Raw genomic sequence first — 19,505 nt, 5'->3', positions numbered from 1 at the left:
AAGAGGGGTTTGGGGCTGATTGAGGGGAAGAAGGATAAATAGGGTTGGGTGGTAGAGGAGGTAAGAGGGGTTGTGGGGCTCAGGTGAGGGACACATGGGGGTGAGTGGCAGCAGAAGTGCTCGGGGAGAGTAGGGGCAGGAGCACCTGTCAGCTCCACATTCTCCCCTTCTGAGTGTGCCAAGAGCTGGGGGGGTCTGAGCCCCACTCCTTACCTCCCTACTTTTGAGCTGGAATGTGGGGGTCCCTGAGTGTGCCTGAGCCCTGCTCCTGGGCTTACTGTGTGTATATGCCAGGATCTGGGGCCCTCCGCCCCTTGAGGGGAGTCTGATCCCTCTCCATGTGCCTTCTCAGACGAGCCAGGATCTGGGGGCTTGGGGTGGAGGGAAGCCTGGACAAAATAGCATGGTAGGGGTTGACCGGCTGGCCTGGAATGAACAGGACTGGTTGGTGGGGCTGAGTGGAGGAAGGGAGAAAGCTATAGAAACATAGAATATCAGGGTTGGAAGGGACCTCAGGAGGTCATCTAGTCCAGCCCCCTGCTCAAAGCAGGACCTAATATAGGGCCAGGATCACTAGTTCACTTGGCTCACAACTGCAGCAATGACCACTAATTCTTACCAAGCCTTCTTTCTGTTAAAAATAACTAGAAAATTAGATGGATCCCCCCCAAAGTTAACACAGAATTAAGGTTCCCTAGTGACTGCTCTTGCCTGTCCACAATGGTGAATTCAGCAAACCTCAGACTTCAGAAAACCAGGAGGAGCAAGGGCGCAGCAGACTCAGGGGAAGGGGCAGGGGCCTTGGGGGAAGGAGTGGAGTGGGACTGGGGCCTGGGGCAGAGCCAGGGGTTGAGCAGTGAGCACCCTGTAGCACATTGGAAAGTTGGCGCCCGTAGCTCCAGCCCCAGAGTTGGCGCCTATGCAAGGAGCCGCATATTAACCTCTGAAGAGCCGCATGTGGCTCCGAAGCCACAGATTGGCCATCCCTGCTATTGTCCCTCTGCAAATTTGTGTACACAGTCAATCCCTTTCCTCTCTCTAAAAGTGCAAAGTTTCAAAAAGTTCGATTAATAGAAGATTATTGGGAGTGAAATAGATCTGGACAAGGAGAAGAAGTCTGGACATAAATGTGAGAATGGAGGGACGGCGGTGGAAATCAAAGTGAAACTGTTTGAGCAGCAAATTCCAGAAGTCTTGAGGTCTTTCTGAGTGTAGCCTTCATTGAGTTGACATCTACCATACCATTCTCTCACTGGAAGGGGGAAAACCTATAATGGCAGCAGGCTGTAAATGGGACCCAGTTTGGGAATATTTTAATGAAGTTCCCCTACCTGTGGGTAAGACAGGCATGTGTGCAAAATGCAAACAGTGCAACAAAGAAATGCAAGGCCTGGTTGCCTGAATGAAACAACATCATGAGAAGTGTTCCTTCTCAGGAGGAAGCTACGTTGAAGATGATGAAAGAAACATGTCTGAACATGCAGGATCTTCAGGTTGGTAAACTTTTTTATTTCATACTTCTTCCTTAAGCACTGCCTGTCTTCCTTCTAGACTATTCCTGAATTCTCATGTTTGAGCAAAATATATAGTTGTTACTCTATGGTACTACCATTGTAGATGCAATTGTGATAAAAAATAAATAGCTGAAATAGGCAGATCTTCCTTTTACAATTTCACCTTTAAAGTAGTACTGAGTGTCAGTGAATGCAATGAGTAATACTAAATAAGCAGTATGGTAATAATAATTAAATAACCGCATTGACTTATTTTGTTTAGGAGAATCCATCCTCAATATACAGGATTCTGAAGACTATCGACCCTCAAGAACACCATCATTTTCTATAGTTTCAGAGTTATCTGCCAATGATAGTATTTCAGTCACATCATGTATGTCACATAGCCACAGTATACCACCTGTAGCAAAAAGAAAAAAAAATCTCCATCATCCAGAAACAATCATAGATAAGTCTGTGATAAGAACCAGCAGATTATAAAAAGAGGTAATTGATGAAAAAATTGCCCAGTTTGTTTATGCAGCAAACTCTCCTTTCCGTATGATTGAGAACCCACACTTCATTAACATGGTTCAGTCATTAAGACCAGGATGCAGTCCACCCAACAGAGCAGATGTCGCAGGCAAATTGCTGGATAAAGCGTATGAAAGAGAAATTGAGCAGTGTGCAAAAGGTCTAGAGGGTAAAATTGTTAACCTGAGTTTTGATGCATGGAGCAATGTCCACAATGATCCTGTTGTATGTGCTTGTGTGACAACAGCAGAAGGGATTGCTTTTCTTACAGAAACAACAGATAAATCAGGAAATGCACACACAGCAGAATACTTACAAGAAGTAGCAATAAAAGCTATAACAAATTGTGAAAAAAAATTCAAATGTCTAGTATGCAGCTTGGTCACAGACAATGTTGCAAATGCAAAATCCAAGATGAGAAGAAATTATTTAGAAGAGAGTCCCAAGCTAGTAACATATGGTTGCGGTGCTCATTTGACGCACCTCCTAGCCAAAGACTTCAGCGTCCAGAAATAAAGGCTCATGTTGTTGAAATTGCAAAATACTTCTGTAACAACAACTTTGCAGCAGCTGCTCTGAAAAAAGTGGGAGGAACCAAGCTAACTCTCCCACACGATGTGCGATGGAACTCACTAGTGGACTGTTCTGAGCACTATATCAAGAACTGGCCTAATCTGGTGAAAGTTTGTGAACAAAATTGTGAAAAAATAGATGGCACTGTCACAGCCAAAGTTCTCAACACTGGGCTTAAGAGAAATGTTGAACACGTGCTGAGTACCCTGAAGCCTATTTCTGTAGCCTTGAACAAAATGCAGGGAAATAGCTGTTTTATTGCTGATGCTGTTGAAATTTGGAAGGAACTGAGTGAGATCTTAAAAAGAGAAATATGCAATGACAGAATTAAATTAGAAACATTAAAAACTGAGTGGGACAAGCACTGTCTCCAGCTCATTTTCTTGCAAATATTCTCAATATTTGGTACCAGGGTCAAACCTCAACTGCTGAAGAAAAGGAGTTGGCTATGACATGGACATCCAGCAATCATCCCTCCATAATGCCAACTATAATAAACTTCAGAGCTAAGGGAGAACCATTCAAGAAATATATGTTTGCTGATGATGTTTTAAAGCAGGGGTCTCAAACTCAATTTACCTTAGGGCCAGTGCCTCAAATCCTCCCAGCGGGCCAATAATGTCACTGAAGATGGTGTTCAGAAAAGAAAATGTTGATATTGTATTTTTTATTTGGAATTTCTTAGAAATAATAAAACTGTCATAAAACTTTATACAATTCTTCACCTGCCAGAGAGTTTTTAATGTTTGCCAGTTACCTGGCAACACTTCAGTTCTGTCAGCTTGTTGATGTTTGGCCTCAGTGACTGAGCAGTTGAAACCTTCAGGATTGCAGCAAGGTGGGCATCAGATAGTTGTGTTCGATATTTTGACTTGTTTATATTCACTGTGGAAAAAAGTGATGTTGCCTCCATGGCTGACTCTGCCTGGTGACTAATGATGGTATCTCTGTCCCTCTCCCCCAGCCAAAGGGAGCTGTGGGAGGCGGCGCCTCCAGCAGACATTGCCGGCAGCGTGTCTGCCTGCATCTCTCCTCTGCGGGCCGCAGTGGGGAGGTTCTTGGGCCGCAGATGGCCCGCGGGCCGGGACTTCGAGACCCCTGCTTTAAAGAAAGTCACACCAGTGAACTGGTGGAAGTCACTTAAGCACTTGGATAATCTCACTTTTAACAGCAGTAGCTTCTTCCGCCGGCGTAGAAAGAATATTTTCTTCCTTTGGACTAATTCATTCCAAATTGAGAAATCGTTTGGGACCTGAAAAAGCAGGAAAGCTTGTTTTTCTTTTCCAGATTATGAACAAACAGGAAATTGAAGGTGAAGACAACCGAGTTAGCTGCTGAAGCCAATATTTTAAGTTTCTCATGTTGACCTGGCTGACACAGTCAATTTAATTTTTGTTTTTTAAAAAAAAAAAAATTTCATTTAACTGTTTTAGTTAAAACAATTTTAATGAGAACAAACCTGATTTTAAAAAACTTGAATGTTTAACTAAATTCAAAAATTCATATGCTTGTTTTGTTAAAATATTATATTTGCTGTTGAAGAAAAAAAGTCAGAATACATAACACTGTTGTTTTAGTTGAATAAAACAATTTAAATGTCTGTTTGGTGATGTTCTCCTCCTAATACAGCATGACAAGAAAATCCTCCAAATATTAATGGTTAACCTGTTGAATTGGAGATAGTTCACCTCCCAATGACTTCATAAATATCTGCTTCAATTACCTGTGGTAAATGAAATAACCAAACAATCATTCATTTTCTGATATAGCTGTAAAACTAGTCTGAAAAGTTTTCAAAATAAATCACTTAAAAAGGTATAGTGTGTACCTTCTAAAAATGAAACCTACATCTATCTCTGAGTTATGAAGAATATGTATTAAGGTTATAACAACCGACAAGAATGCACTTTTATGTAGAAATCCATGATTAAACTGAGTCTTCCTGGCTAGTGATTTAAATCATGATTTGATTTGATTTAAATCATATCCACTTTGACCCTAACTCTGCATTTCCTGGTTTTCTGAAATTTTGTTGAACTCTACATTCTGGAAGGACATGAGCGGTCACTGGGAAACCCTAATTTTTCATAAACAAAGATTTTTTTTTTTGCCATGCATTTATATTATTTGTATTGCAGTAGTGCTAGAACAGTGTTTCTCAAACTTTGATACCGGTGACCCCTTTCACATGGCAAGCCTCTGAGTGGACCCCCCCCCGCTTATAAATTAAAACAACTTTTTAATATATTTAACACTATTATAAATGCTGGAGGCAAAGCAGGGTTTGGGATGGAGGCTGACAGCTCGCGACCCCTCATGTAATAACCTCGCAACTGCCTGAGGGGTCCCGACCCCCAGTTTGAGAACCCCTGGCCTAGAAGCCCCATTAAAGACCAGAGACCCATTGTTCTACGCACTGTGCACACACATAATAAAAAGGTGATCTCTGCCCCAACAAGAGTTTACAAGCCATGTGTGTCACAATGTTGTGCCATGCTTACATTGCAGTGCAATGAAATGGCATTGACTAACACAGGGGTGGGCAAACTATGGCCCACGGGCCGTATCCAGCCCCTCAGAACTTTGGATCCAGCCCGCGGGATTGCCACCCCCATGGCGCTGCAGGCCCCGTGCCGCTCCCAGAAGTGGCCGGCACGACATCCCTGTGGCCCCTGGGGAGGTGGAGGGGCAGGGCAGAGGGCTCCGTGCACGGCATTCGCCTCCAGGCACCACCCCCCGCAGCTCCCATTGGCCAGGAATGGGGAACTGCAGCCAATGGGAGCTTTGGGGAGTACCTGGAGGCGCGGCAAGGGCAGCGAGCGGAGCCCTCTGCCCCCTCTCTCCCAGGGGCAGCAGGAACATGGTGCCGGCCACTTCCGGGAGCGGCGTGGGGCCAGGGCAGGTTCCCTGCCTGCTTGCCCTGGGCTTGGTGCGCACCGCTGCCACCCCAGAGCTGCTCCAGGTAAGTGGCACTGGGCTGGAGCCCGAACCCCCCTGCACCCCGCACCCCAACTCCCTGCTCTGAGCCCCCTGCCACCCCCTGCACCCCACCCCCTGCCGCACCCCTCCTGCACCCCAACTCCCTGCCCTGAGCCCCAGTTGCAACCCCCCCTGCACCCCAACCCCCTGCCCTGAGCCCCTGCCACACCCCGCAGCCCTCATAGAATCATAGAATATCAGGGTTGGAAGGGACCCCAGAAGGTCATCTAGTCCAACCCCCTGCTCGAAGCAGGACCAATTCCCAGTTAAATCATCCCAGCCAGGGCTTTGTCAAGCCTGACCTTAAAAACCTCTAAGGAAGGAGATTCTACCACCTCCCTAGGTAACGCATTCCAGTGTTTCACCACCCTCTTAGAGAAAAAGTTTTTCCTAATATCCAATCTAAACCTCCCCCATTGCAACTTGAGACCATTACTCCTCGTTCTGTCATCTGCTACCATTGAGAACAGTCTAGAGCCATCCTCTTTGGAACCCCCTTTCAGGTAGTTGAAAGCAGCTATCAAATCCCCCTCATTCTTCTCTTCTGCAGACTAAACAATCCCAGCTCCCTCAGCCTCTCCTCATAAGTCATGTGCTCTAGACCCCTAATCATTTTTGTTGCCCTTCGCTGGACTCTCTCCAATTTATCCACATCCTTCTTGTAGTGTGGGGCCCAAAACTGGACACAGTACTCCAGATGAGGCCTCACCAGTGTCGAATAGAGGGGAACGATCACGTCCCTCGATCTGCTCGCTATGCCCCTACTTATACATCCCAAAATGCCATTGGCCTTCTTGGCAACAAGGGCACACTGCTGACTCATATCCAGCTTCTCGTCCACTGTCACCCCTAGGTCCTTTTCCGCAGAACTGCTGCCTAGCCATTCGGTCCCTAGTCTGTAGCGGTGCATTGGATTCTTCCATCCTAAGTGCAGGACCCTGCACTTATCCTTATTGAACCTCATCAGATTTCTTTTGGCCCAATCCTCCAATTTGTCTAGGTCCTTCTGTATCCTATCCCTCCCCTCCAGCGTATCTACCACTCCTCCCAGTTTAGTATCATCCGCAAATTTGCTGAGAGTGCAATCCACACCATCCTCCAGATCATTTATGAAGATATTGAACAAAACCGGCCCCAGGACCGACCCCTGGGGCACTCCACTTGACACCGGCTGCCAACTAGACATGGAGCCATTGATCACTACCCGTTGAGCCCGACAATCTAGCCAGCTTTCTACCCACCTTATAGTGCATTCATCCAGCCCATACTTCCTTAACTTGCTGACAAGAATACTGTGGGAGACCGTGTCAAAAGCTTTGCTAAAGTCAAGAAACAATACATCCACTGCTTTCCCTTCATCCACAGAACCAGTAATCTCATCATAAAAGGCGATTAGATTAGTCAGGCATGACCTTCCCTTGGTGAATCCATGCTGACTGTTCCTGATCACTTTCCTCTCATGTAAGTGCTTCAGGATTGATTCTTTGAGGACCTGCTCCATGATTTTTCCAGGGACTGAGGTGAGGCTGACTGGCCTGTAGTTCCCAGGATCCTCCTTCTTCCCTTTTTTAAAGATTGGCACTACATTAGCCTTTTTCCAGTCATCCGGGACTTCCCCCGTTCGCCACGAGTTTTCAAAGATAATGGCCAAGGGCTCTGCAATCACAGCCGCCAATTCCTGCACGCCAACTCCCTGCCCTGAGCCCCTGCCACACCCCGCAGCCCTCCTGCACCCCAACCCCCTGTCCTGAGCCCCCTGCTGCACCTTGCACCCCTCCTGCACACCAACCCCCTGCCCTGAGCCCCCTGCTGCACCTTGTACCCCTCCTGCACACCAACCCCCTGCCCTGAGCCCCCTCCCGCATTCCACACCCCTCCCTGGACCCCTACCCTGAACCCCCTCCTGTACACCACACCCCTCCTCTGCCCCAACCCCTTGCCCTGAGCCCCTTCCTGCACACCACACTCCCTCCTGCACCCCAACCCCCTGCCCTGGCCCTGCATGCAATTTCCCCACCCAGATGTGGACCTCCAGCCAAAAAGTTTGCCCAGCCCTGGACTAACAAGTAATAAATCTTAGCTCTTATATAGCAGTTTTCATCAGTAGATCACAAGGAGCTGTACAAAGGAGGGAAGTGTCCCCTTTTACAGATAGGGGAAACTGAGGGACAGAGAGGGACTGTGATGTAAAAAACTTGATATCACACACAGAAGCCCGTCCTGTGGGTGGGGCAATCGTAATTTGGGTGACCTGGGTTTCAACCTCACCACCAGGAAAAACCTGATAAACTCTTTGTACCTGGGTACATGCTAATGACACGACTTATTCCATTTAAAGGTGGCTAATCTTTGAGAGCTGCTGTAAACTTCCTGAAGAAGAGCTAAACATCGAGGGCTGTGTGCACGACATGGCTCTAGTTAGCATCTCTGCTGGGTTTGTAGGTACGCCCCAGCTTGGGGGGGGGGGGCGAAAAGGGAGCCAGGCCGCGAGGGATGGGTGAGGCTGGAGAAGCAGCATCAGGAGCGCTGGTGTGATACCAGTGTAGAGGGCAAAGTCAGTGGCAGCAGCGGACTTAGCGCGGGCCGCTGAGGGAGCCTGAGGCCAAGGCGTCAAGATGCTGTTTACGGCGCAGTGTGCTCGCCACCCCCCGGCTGCAGCGGCCTGGGAGGGCAGGCAGGTCCGTACGTTGGCCACCGGGCTGATCTGCAGCGGAACTTCCTGGAGGGGCGACTCCGCCTCCCCGACCCGCGGCGGCAGCTAATACAGCGGTGCCGGGTCACGGGTGCTACATGGGGACGCCCTCAGGCCGGGGGCGGCTCGGGCTCCCGGGGGGGCGGGGCGGGGCGGGTAGGGTAGGGTAAGATAGCTGCGCGAAGCTCCGCTTTCAGTTTCGTTTCTCTGCGGGAGGTTCACAACAATAAATAGGCAAAGAGGCTGCAGGGAGCGCCGGGGCGTAGCTGCACTGAGTGGTCGGGGAGAGGGCCTCCCGGCGGGGCCGCACCAGGCGTTCGGAGTCCTCCCGGCGGAGCCGCACCAGGGGGCCGTGGGGTTCGGCGGGGCCTCCCGGCGGAGCCGCACCAGGGGGCGGCGGGGCGCGGGGTTCGGAGCTGCCCGGGATGGCCCGCCCCGCGCTGCCCAGCCAGGCGCTGCAGGCGCTCTGCTCCGCCAGCGGCTCCCTGGAGCAGGGCGAGCTGTCGCGGCGGCTCCCGGCCCTGAGTCGTAGCCTGGACAGCCTGTTGCTGGCGGATCCGGAGCGGTTCACGGTGGTGACCCGGCTGGGGCCCGGCTCGCCCGGCGGCCCGCCCCAGGAGCAGCGGGTGGTGGTGGCCACGAGCGCGGTGCGGCTGTGCCCGGAGCACGGCGGGCCGGGACCCGGCTGCGGGGGCCACTGCGGCCAGCTACACATCTGCCGGTACTTCCTGTACGGCAACTGCCGCTACCAGCGCACCAGGTGAGCCGGGGTCACCCCGGGGTTCTGGGGACCCCCCCTGGCCGTTCCCCTCCCCTGGGGGAGCCTGGATCCACCTCCTCTGGCCATTCCCCTCCCCTGGGGGAGCCTGGATCCACCCCCTCTGGCCATTCCCCCACACCCCTCCCCTGGGGGATAGGCCCCCTGCCTAGGCTGGGCCCACCACTTCCATTGTCAGTGGGTGCCACCCAAACTGTTCAAGGGGGGGCCCCCTCTTTTGTGGGAAAGCCCCTCAGGGCTGCTGGGTCAGGACCGCACACCCAGTGTCTGCTCAGGAGTTGGTGTTCGTTTCGTCTCCCCTTCCCACTTGATACATTTCAGTGCAAGATGTGGACATGAAGATGGGGGGGGGCTTTACACCTCAAAGGGAAGAGTGCAAGGGGGTGTGCAACTGGTTTTGTTTTTCTGATTATGGGGCTTGACTTTCAAAAGTTTAGAAAACCAGGAATTGATCATTGTTACTCACTGGGGGATAGATTGTTCCATGGTATGAGGAAATCTTTGCTATTTTTCTTCTGGGATATGTGTTTTTTTTCTTCCATGTGAAAGACGTGCCATTAGTTGTTAGAGTATTTAGTGCACTGGATGAGGTACACCATATGTTGTGATAGGCATGTGTAGAACCCATGCATCTTGAAAGGTGTGTCGTGGGGGGCACTGATCATGATAGTAGTGTGTCTGTCTGCAGGGTTTGCATCTGTTGTTCTGAATAGAGAAAGTGGATTTATGGCTTATTACAACAATCTGTAACCCACTAACCCCGTCATCCCCAGCTGCCACTTTCCCCCCTTCTGTCCTTTTCCTTCCTATAACTGGAGGGGTGTTAATGGGCCACTTCACCTTGAATGGTGCCTTGAAATATCTGTTAACTATTTATGCTAAAAACAATCTGTTCCACCTTGTATTTAGCTGTGATGCTCTGAGGAGATTCTCAGACTTAGGCCCTGTATACACCAGCAAGTTTCTGTGCAGTAAAGCAGCTTTCTGCGCTGTAACTCCCGAGGTGTACGCACTGCCAAGCCACCTAGTGCACAGAAACTGTGCAGTTGTATCGCTCTAAAAAAACCAGAGATGTACAGCTTTGTGCGCTGGGGCTACAGTGTTGTGGTGCCAGTGTAGACACAGTGGCGATTACAGCGCTGCGATTGGCCTCCGGGAGGTGTCCCACAATGCCTGTTCCCACCTCTCTCTCGGGTCATCAGTTTGAACTCTACTGCCCTGCCCTCAGGTGGCCAGCCGTGAGCCCCACCCTGTACATTCCTTCCTGTTTGCTTGATGATGCATGTAGTGGTCTCAGCGAATCATTCTAGGTGGCCACGCCTGCTCCACTCACCAGGCGATCCCCCGCTTGGAGCAATGTTGAGCTGCTGGACCTCATTGGCATTTGGGGAGAGGAGGCTGTGCAGTCCCGGCTGCGCTCAAGCAGTAGGAATTATGATGCCTGTGAACAGATTTCACGATGCATGATAGAAAGGGGCCATGACCAGGACACATTGCAGCGCAGGGTAAAAGTGAAGGAGCTGCGGAACGCCTAGCACAAGACGCGGGAGGCAAACCACTAGTCCGGTGCTGCACCCACGAGCTGCCGGTTCTGCAAAGAGCTGGACGTGATACTCTGTGGCAACCCCACCTCCACTGTGAAGGCCACTGTGAATATTTCTTTGGCTTGTGTACCAGTCGAGAGTGGACCGAGCCAGGAGGAGGAAATCTTGGACGAAGAGGGGGAGCGGGACCCAGAGGCAGAGGATGGCTCGGAGGCCAGAGATGCATGCAGCCAGCAGCTCTTTTCTACCCTGGAGGAGCCTAACCAGTCACAGCAGTTGGATCTTGGCGAAGCACAAACAGAAAAGGAGGCCCTTGGTAAGAGGATCTGATTTTTGTGAGGGCAGGAGGGTTACAGAAAGCAGGCTTGTCTCCCACTGCATGCCTAGTCTGAGCTGCGGAACAGGCTGTTGATAGACTCCCTCACTTCATGAGAATCTCCCTTAGAGATCTCCAGGAAACACTCATGGAGATACTGGGCAATCTGCTGCTGCAGGTTCTTCAGCAGAGCTGCTTTGTTTCTTGCCCCATTAACGGTAACTTGCCCATGCCACTGTGCCATCACGGGGGGAGGGGAGGCATTGCTGCACACAGGTGAGCTGTATAGGGGCCAGGGCGGAAGCTGCAGGCTTGGAGAAGACCCTCCCTTGATTCCCTGCTCACCCTCAGCAGTGAGATATGTTCCATAATAATCATTCCTGTCCCCACACTTTCCACAGGATGTGATTATCAGGCCCCCCTACAGTGCTGGCTTTCCCCAAGAGCCACGTGCCCAGTGTACAGCAGGGTCCTGGAAGAGTGATTTACCCTGCTCCTGCGGCTATGCAACATTTTGGGGGGCCTTGTGGCTCATGTGTGCTTGCCTGGGGTCAGCCACTTAGTGACAGCTGTGTGAATACTGGCTGTGTTTTAAAGCACTGAGTCAATGTTGCAAACAGTACTGTTTCTGTAAAATGTTGCATTTAAACTTCACAGAGAGAACCTTGGGAGCCCAGCCTCCCTTATTGGCGGCAGAACGGCTGTGCAGAATTAGAAAGCGGCCACGAAGAACTAAGGAGGATTTTCTCCATGAGGTTATGATGCACTCCGCTGCCAAAAAACAGGAATTGAAGGAGTGGCGGGACAGTGAGAAGGGGGACCGAAAGGAGAACGCAGCACACCAGAAAGAAGCCATGGAGCGGCTCTTAAATGTTATGGAGCACCCAGTGGACACGTTCCAGGCGATACAAGCTTTTCAAACCGAGCAGCTCTGAACCCACCCTCCCCTGTAGCCGCTGTCACAAAACTCTTTTCCACCACACCCACCACCACCACCACACTATCAACCTCCTGGCTCCACTCTCTACCCGCAGCATTTCACTCCTCCCTCCTCACAGTCCAGCAGTGTGGACTTCCACTACCCACTGCACTCAACACCCATCCCTCTGCAGTTTGGCCCTGTTGAAGTACAGCACCCCCTGCACTGTACTCCAAAGGAGAAGGTTGGATATGATCCTGGGACGTACACAAATCTGTAATCATCCTGGGACCCCTCCTCCTCTGCTGGAGACCTTCCCTTCCCCCTCCCTGCTGATGTATTTTGTCATTTGACTCTCTCCTCTGTTTGTTGTCTTTTAATAAAAGAATTGTGTTGGTTTGAAAGCAATCTTTATTCTATTAAGTGAAAGCAAAAAGAGCACTGCAAAGCAACATACAATTATGTTAAACCCCCGTATTGAATCATGTGTACCAGTCACCTCCTAGCATTACAAGCACTGCAATCCAGAGTATAGCAGCAAATATTAGTGGCTTTCAGCTTCAAATTGCTGCCTCAAGGCATCCCTGATCCTTATGGCCCTATGCTATGCCCCTTTAATAGCCCTGGTCTCTGACTGTTCAAACTCAGCTTCCAGGCTCTGAGCCTCTGTGGTCTAGCCCTGAGGGAAGCTTTCACCCTTTCCTCCACAAATATTATGGAGTGTACAGCATGCGGCTATAAGCATAGGAATATTGTCATCAGCCACGTCCAGCTTCCCATACAGGCATCACCAGTGGGCTTTTAAACGGCCAGAGTTCCTGCTTGCAGCTTCTTGAACAGGCCTGTGTTCCAAAAGATGCATATGTCATACACCTTTCCAGACCAGCCTGCGTTAATGTCCATGAAACGCCCATGGTAATCCACAAGCACCTGGAGAACCATTGAGAAATACCCCTTGCGATTAATGTATTCTGTGGCTACGTGGTCTGGTGTCAGAATTGGACTGTGCATGCCATCTATCACCCCTCCGCAGTTAGGGAAGCCCATTTGTACAAAGCTATCCACAATGTCAGGTATGTTGCCCAGAGTCACGGTCTTTCGGAGCAGGATGCAATTAATGGTCCCGCACACTTCCATCAACATGACTCCAACAGTTGACTTTCCCACTCCAAACTGGTTAGCGACTGATCAGTAGCAGTCTGGAGTAGCCAGCTTCCACAGTGCAATTGCCACACGCCTCTCCAGCGACAGGGCAGCTCTCATTCTCATGTGCAGGGCTGGGGTGAGCTCATCGCAGAGTGTCATGAATGTGGCTTTCCTCATGCGAAAGTTCTGCAGCCACTGCTCGTCATCCCATACGTGCATCACAATGTGATCCCACCACTCAGTGCTTGTTTCCTGAGCTCAAAGGTGGTGTTCCACTGTGGTCAGCACCTCTGTGAATGCCACAAGCAATCTCATGTCGTAGCTACTTCCTGTGGCAAGATCAATGTCACACTTCTCTTGCCTTTGTAGTTTAAGGAATAACTCCACTGCCACTTGTGAGGTGTTGGTCAGAGCGAGCAGCATACTGGTCATAAGTTTGGGATCCATTCCTGCAGCCTGAAAGAGGCATGGTGCACAGTACACAAACCGTTGAAAGATGGTGCCAAATGCGGACGGAAGCACAGGGATTCCTGGGACATGAAGCAATGCATCATGGGGTATTGGGATTTGACCCAGGATGCCTTGCGACCCCCTCCGCCTTCCCACAAGTCTTAGCGGCAAAAGAGAAAGAGGTGCTCTGTGGGATAGCTGCCCAGAGTGCACCGCTCCAAATAGCGCTGCAAGTGCCACAAGTGTGAACATGCTATTGCACAGGCAGCTGACCGTGTGAACACACAACAGCAATCTTCCTTCTGTGCTCTCTGAGTGGCGCTGCAACTTTGCCAGTGTAGACATGCCCAAAGATGTAAGCAGTTAAATTATTCACTCAACTCACTCATTCCTTTTCAACAACAGATATTTCCTTCTACCATCCACAGCCTACTATGTATCCACCCTCCTCCCTGAGCAACCAGGAAATGTCTTTGAATTCTGGCCATGTTTATTGGTCTAATTAGGATAGATGTGGCTTTTGTAGATCACCTTGTATCTGTTTTTGTAGGGGCATGTGCAAGTGAGGGTTAGTGTTCAACTGTGAATGATGGTTGCACTGTGGTTTTTTTTTATAATGTTTGAAAAAGTTATGTTAATGGCTGTATTTTTGTGCTTGTTCTAAATTTGATGATATTTTTTTGTAGAAACTATAGAAGTGTGTGTATGTAATTATAGCTGGAGGTAAGGTTACCCCTATTAGTTAATTAGGATGAGAGTGAAAGAACCGAGGAAAGGCGGGAGTTGAGTTGATTAAATAGCGAATAAAGTGTAGATGGAATGAATGACTTAAACATTTATTTCATTGTTTGCTAGATGGTGTTGGATCATATTAAAGAAGTTCTGTATTAAAATCACAAATGAGTTTGATTCCCCATAGTTTAAATTCCAAGGTATTACTAATTAAGAGGTCTCTTGGTTTTTGGTACTGTTTCTCTCCCTCTATGTGTGAAACTTGCAAGCTGCTAATTGCGTTAGTACATTCTAAGACAGAGTCTGTTCTCAAAGCAATTCACACGAGAGAGACTCATAGAATAACAGAGTTGGAAGGGACCTCTGGAGGCCATCCAGTCCAACCCCCTGCCCAGAGCAGGACCAATCCCAACTAAATCATCCCAGCCAGGGCTTTGTCAAGCCTGACCTTAAAAACTTCTAAGGAAGGGGATTCCACCACCTCCCTAGGTAATGCATTCCAGTGTTTCACCACCCTCCTAGTGAAAAAGTTTTTCCTAATATCCAACCTAAACCTCCCCCACTGCAACTTGAGACCATTACTCCTTGTCCTGCCATCTGCTATCACTGAGAATAGTCTAGATCCATCCTCTTTGGATCCACCTTTCAGGTAGTTAAAAGCAGCTATCAAATCCCCCGTCATTCTTCTCTTCTGTAGACTAAACAATCCCAGTTCCCTCAGCCTCTCCTCATAACTCATGTGTTCCAGTCCCCTAATCATTTTTGTTGCCCTTCGCTGGACTCTCTCCGATTTATCCACATCCTTCTTGTAGTGTGGGGCCCAAAACTGGACACAGTACTCCAGATGAGGCCTCACCAATGTCGAATAGAGGGGAACGATCACGTCCCTCGATCTGCTCGCTATGCCCCTACTTATACACCCCAAAATGCCATTGGCCTTCTTGGCAACAAGGGCACACTGTTGACTCATATCCAGCTTCTCGTCCACTGTCACCCTAGGTCCTTCTCTGCAGAACTGCTGCCTAGCCATTCGGTCCCTAGTCTGTAGCGGTGCATTGGATTCTTCCGTCCTAAGTGCAGGACTCTGCGCTTGTCCTTGTTGAACCTCATCAGATTTCTTTTGGCCCAATCCTCCAATTTGTCTAGGTCCCTCTGTATCCTATCTACCACTCCTCCCAGTTTAGTGTGATCCGCAAACTTGCTGAGGGTGCAATCCACACCATCCTCCAGATCATTAATGAAGATATTGAACAAAACTGGCCCCAGGACCGACCCTTGGGGCACTCTGCTAGATACCGGCTGCCAACTAGACATGGAGCCATTGATAACTACCTGTTGAGCCTGACAATCTAGCCAGCTTTCTACCCACCTTGTAGTGCTTCCATCCAGCCCATACTACTTTAACTTGCTGACAGGAATACTGTGGGACTCTAAGCAATACTCTGTAACAACAGAAACAGCACCCAGAGACTCCCCGCCCTTTCGTTGTATTAACAATTGTGATTAAAATAGAGATAGAGGATGTATGTGGATGGATGCTTGGTGTGGATAATAAAGGAATGATCAGGGAGGTGCCAGCCTAAAAATCCAGTGTCCATTGGCTGAAGAAGGCATCAAGTGGAAATAACCAGAGGACCCCCGGAGGGCAGACTGGAATCCACCCAACAGCCTCAAGAATGGGAGAACCAAAGAACAAGATAACATCTAGCAGCACGGAGCCTTCAGGAATGTGCTATCTGCTGATTGATTCAGCAACAGCATAATGAAGCAATTCCCATAGACTGGCATAGGAAGAAATTCCTATAAAAATGGACTCTAGAAAGTGAGAAATTTGGGGGTCTGATTCTGCAAACCAACTTCCAGGAGCATCAGATGAGCATCTGACAAGGCCCTGCTCCCTCCTCATGTCCAGGCCACCTGGCCAGTGGCTTGGCATGAGCAACTCCAAGGCTGGTAACTATGATAACAACCTTGCAGAACCTGTGTGTGTGTGTTTGTATGAATGAATGTGTGAATAAATATGAGATTGAATGGAATGTTATAGCTATAACTAACTGCTTACTATGATTCTTTCTGTATTCACAATAAATGTGGTATTTTGCCTTTTCCTCTTTAATAAGGTCCTGCTGGTTTTTATTTTATTGGTATAACAATGGAAAAACTATAGTAATTTTAACTTTAAGCTATGTGTGAATGCTCCAGTTTTTAAAATAAGCATGTTTCCTCCTCTACATGTGCGTTCTTGCAGAGACCTGATGTCTTATACCCCTTTGAAGAGGTGTGCCTCTCTCGCCCCTTTCCGTCTATTCTTCTCAGTTGTGTTCAGCCTAAATTGTTGCCTACTTTCCTACATGTTGAGGAGAGGGAAAAAGTGATTTAGGACTCTAGGTAGGGCCCTAGAGAGAGTAAGTTTATAAGGGGACAAGATGTGTGGGAAGGGCATGAGAGTTGATTAAGTCTGGGGGGAGAAGACCTCCTCTCAGTCATATGCACCCATCCTTAAATTTGTCTCTGATGAGTTAGACTGTGGTCAGAATGGCACCCCCGTTTGCAAATGGCTTATGGCTAAGGAAGCTGTGGAGCTGGAAACTCTGCTCATTATACTTCCCCTATGGCAATTGCAGTGCTAGTTGTACTTCTGGCCTCTCTGTGTCTGTGAGTGCATCTACCTCAGGTGTCCGGCCTCATGCCTTTATCGCTCGTGGGGTGGAATTTTGCAGTTCTCTCACTCCTAGTCCGGTCCCTGGCTACAGTATCCTGTGTATCAGTGGTGCTGGGTTTAGCCCCTGTCAGGGCCGTCCCTAGCAATTCTGGGGCCCTATGCATGAGCAGGGGGGGCTGGCCCCAGGCCTCCGCAGGGGTGGGGGGGCTGGCTTGAGGGGCAGAGAGGAACCACCCCCCAGCACTCACCGGCGGCGCGGCTGGGGGCGGGGTCACTGCACTTCCCGCCGCCAGTGAGTCCAGGCCCAGCCCTGCTGCATTCCTCAGGGGAGTGGGGGCGGGGCTGGGGCAGGAAGAGCTAGAGCAGGGGTGGAAGCAGCACGCAGCTGCCCAGGGCACCAGGAAATTTGGTGCCCCAAATTTCCTGGTGCCCTACGCAGCTGCGTACGGGTGAGGACGGCCCTGGCCCCTGTATTTCTTCCCCTTGGAAGTCTGCGACCACTCAAGTGGTGTGTGTATAGTGACCACACTGCCATCTTAAAAGCAAAGTATCATTTATATTAGCAGTAGGAACAAATCATGAGAGAGAAAAAGATTTTAAAACAGTCTACACCCATGTCTGTCTTACCTATAGGCCTATGGATGATGGTGGCTTAAATCAGCCTAGTTTCTTCAGACACTCCATCAGGTCTGTCTCAATTAGCTGTTCAGGAAAGAAAGCAACCTCCCTCTCCTCTCCTCTCCTCTCCTCCTCCCTTCTTGAGAGGGAGTCTTCTTTTTAAATAGCCATAGTCCTTCTCAGTTCCTGGGCTCTGGCCTTGAATGTTAAAGCCAGTTCTGTAAGTTGGCTGGAGCCAGGTGGTAGAAATTTCACTGCTAATAGTTCGATCACTGTCTCTTGTCACCCCTTGGTAAATATTTAAGGATTTTTTTTTTTTATCATGAGCCATTGTCTCCTTCCTGCTTGCTTTTCCTTATTGCTTAGTATAAAAGGGAGGCTTTATCATAGAGTGCACATTTCCATATCAAAATATCCTAGATTAATGCATACAGTAAACATCCCAATAACCCAGGTCAACATACAGTATTACAGAGCAGCTCCATTTTTTCCACACACCCTTCTGGTAGGAGGTCACTTTTAAAGGCTTGTGCTTACAGCTCCTATATACTAGCTCACAAATAATTTACCCCAGAGTGATTCAGGCTCACTTTTTGTTTAACCCTGAGAATTCGAGATCTGTCTGCAACATTACCTAAGGACCCTGATGGTTGCAGCATATGTGTGTGTATGCAGAATGCATTTCAGTCTATTAAGGAAGAACAAATGTTACTAACACAGTAAAATTGTCTACTATAGACAAGACCTCTGTTCAAATGTGAAGACTTTCTTTGCGACCGTGAGGATTAGAGGCTTGATTTAAATGGGGGAAAAGTGGGGGACACAAGCACAAACATGCAGGAATTTAAAAGTAATCTTCAATTATGTGATTACATAGTTCACAAGACCCCTTATAGGCAGACTACTTAGAATCATGGAGATCCACAAAGACTAATGCATCATACAAATAATCATTTATATACTGATTGTGAATATTTTATGCTGCTCAAGTTTAGTAGTGTATTTGTGGTAGGAGAGCTAGAAACATAAACCATTATTCCTGCTTTTTCATCCTGGAGTGTAACTACCATGTAATCTGGTTACGTATCCTCCTTTATGTCTGGTTTTCTTAACTTGTAGGAAAGAATGCAAGTTTGTTCATAACTTTCAGTCAGAGCATAACCTCCGTGTCCTAAAAATACATGGGCTTCAAAACTTAAATGATGATGAGTTGCGTCAGCTCCTGCTTCAGAATGATTCTTCGCTCTTACCTGAGGTGAGTACTACTGGAGCAATATATTATTCCCTTTACAATTAGTATCATGAAAAGAAAGAATAATGGCATTGGCAAAAACTGTGATGATGAGGTATGTAGGCTCTGATCCTGCAACATTTGTAATTATAGTTAACTTTATTACTGAGAGTAATTTTACTGAAGTAAAATCAACCATGTGCAGAAGTATTTGCAGGATCAGTGTCTTGCTTTTTACATATTTCCTTCATAGCTCAGGCGTGGTACCTCATTACTGACCTGCAACACCCCCGCTGTTCTAATTTTTTTTTTAATGCATATTGCAGATCAGATTGAAGTGTATTGACAGAGCTTTATCAGAAATTGAATCTGGAATATCAGGAGTGTTATGATTTAAGACTGAAGTGCATTAGCAGAGCTAGATGGTAGAAACTAGCTTTTCATGAGACCCAGGTTCATTCAGAATAAAAAATAAATCCCAAACACACAGGACTAATGGCTTTCAAGAAACTAGACATGCTAATTTAATAGCTCTTGTATCTTTTAAAAATGTTCTAATGTAATTTATACAATGATTTTTTGTATTGACTTTCTATAAATCTTTCTGTTCTTTAGTATTTAATCATCCATAATACAAATCTGTAGTACGGGGTGTTACCTGTTCAGAAGGATTAACAAAAGAGAAACTCAAATGGTCTCAACTTGCATGACTAGAATTTACAAGGAAATTTAAATTCAAAACCTATCTTCTTAAAACACTAAAGATGAGAAATCAAGCACAGCAAAATTAGCACCCTAAAGAGTTGAGGTTCTTACAGCAAGAGCAACTCAACCATGC

The 19,505-nt window shown here is 48.2% G+C and overlaps 1 protein-coding gene across 1 annotated transcript in view; it reads left to right on the top strand.

The window, feature by feature from the left end:
- Positions 1–8,696: 8,696 nt before the first annotated feature.
- Positions 8,697–19,505, top strand: part of LOC141978405 (protein mono-ADP-ribosyltransferase PARP12-like) — a 36,050-nt gene continuing 25,241 nt past the window's right edge. Inside the window, exons 1-2 of the mRNA XM_074940473.1 lie at positions 8,697–9,031; positions 18,556–18,691. Of these exons, the coding sequence (XP_074796574.1) occupies positions 8,697–9,031; positions 18,556–18,691 (471 nt within the window). The remainder of the gene's footprint in view (positions 9,032–18,555; positions 18,692–19,505) is intronic.

Source organism: Natator depressus, chromosome 1 (genome assembly GCF_965152275.1).
Source record: "Natator depressus isolate rNatDep1 chromosome 1, rNatDep2.hap1, whole genome shotgun sequence".
Classification (NCBI taxonomy): domain Eukaryota; kingdom Metazoa; phylum Chordata; order Testudines; family Cheloniidae; genus Natator; species Natator depressus.
The sequence above is the reverse complement of the archived record's forward strand: the minus strand, read 5'-3'. Positions and strand labels throughout refer to the sequence as shown.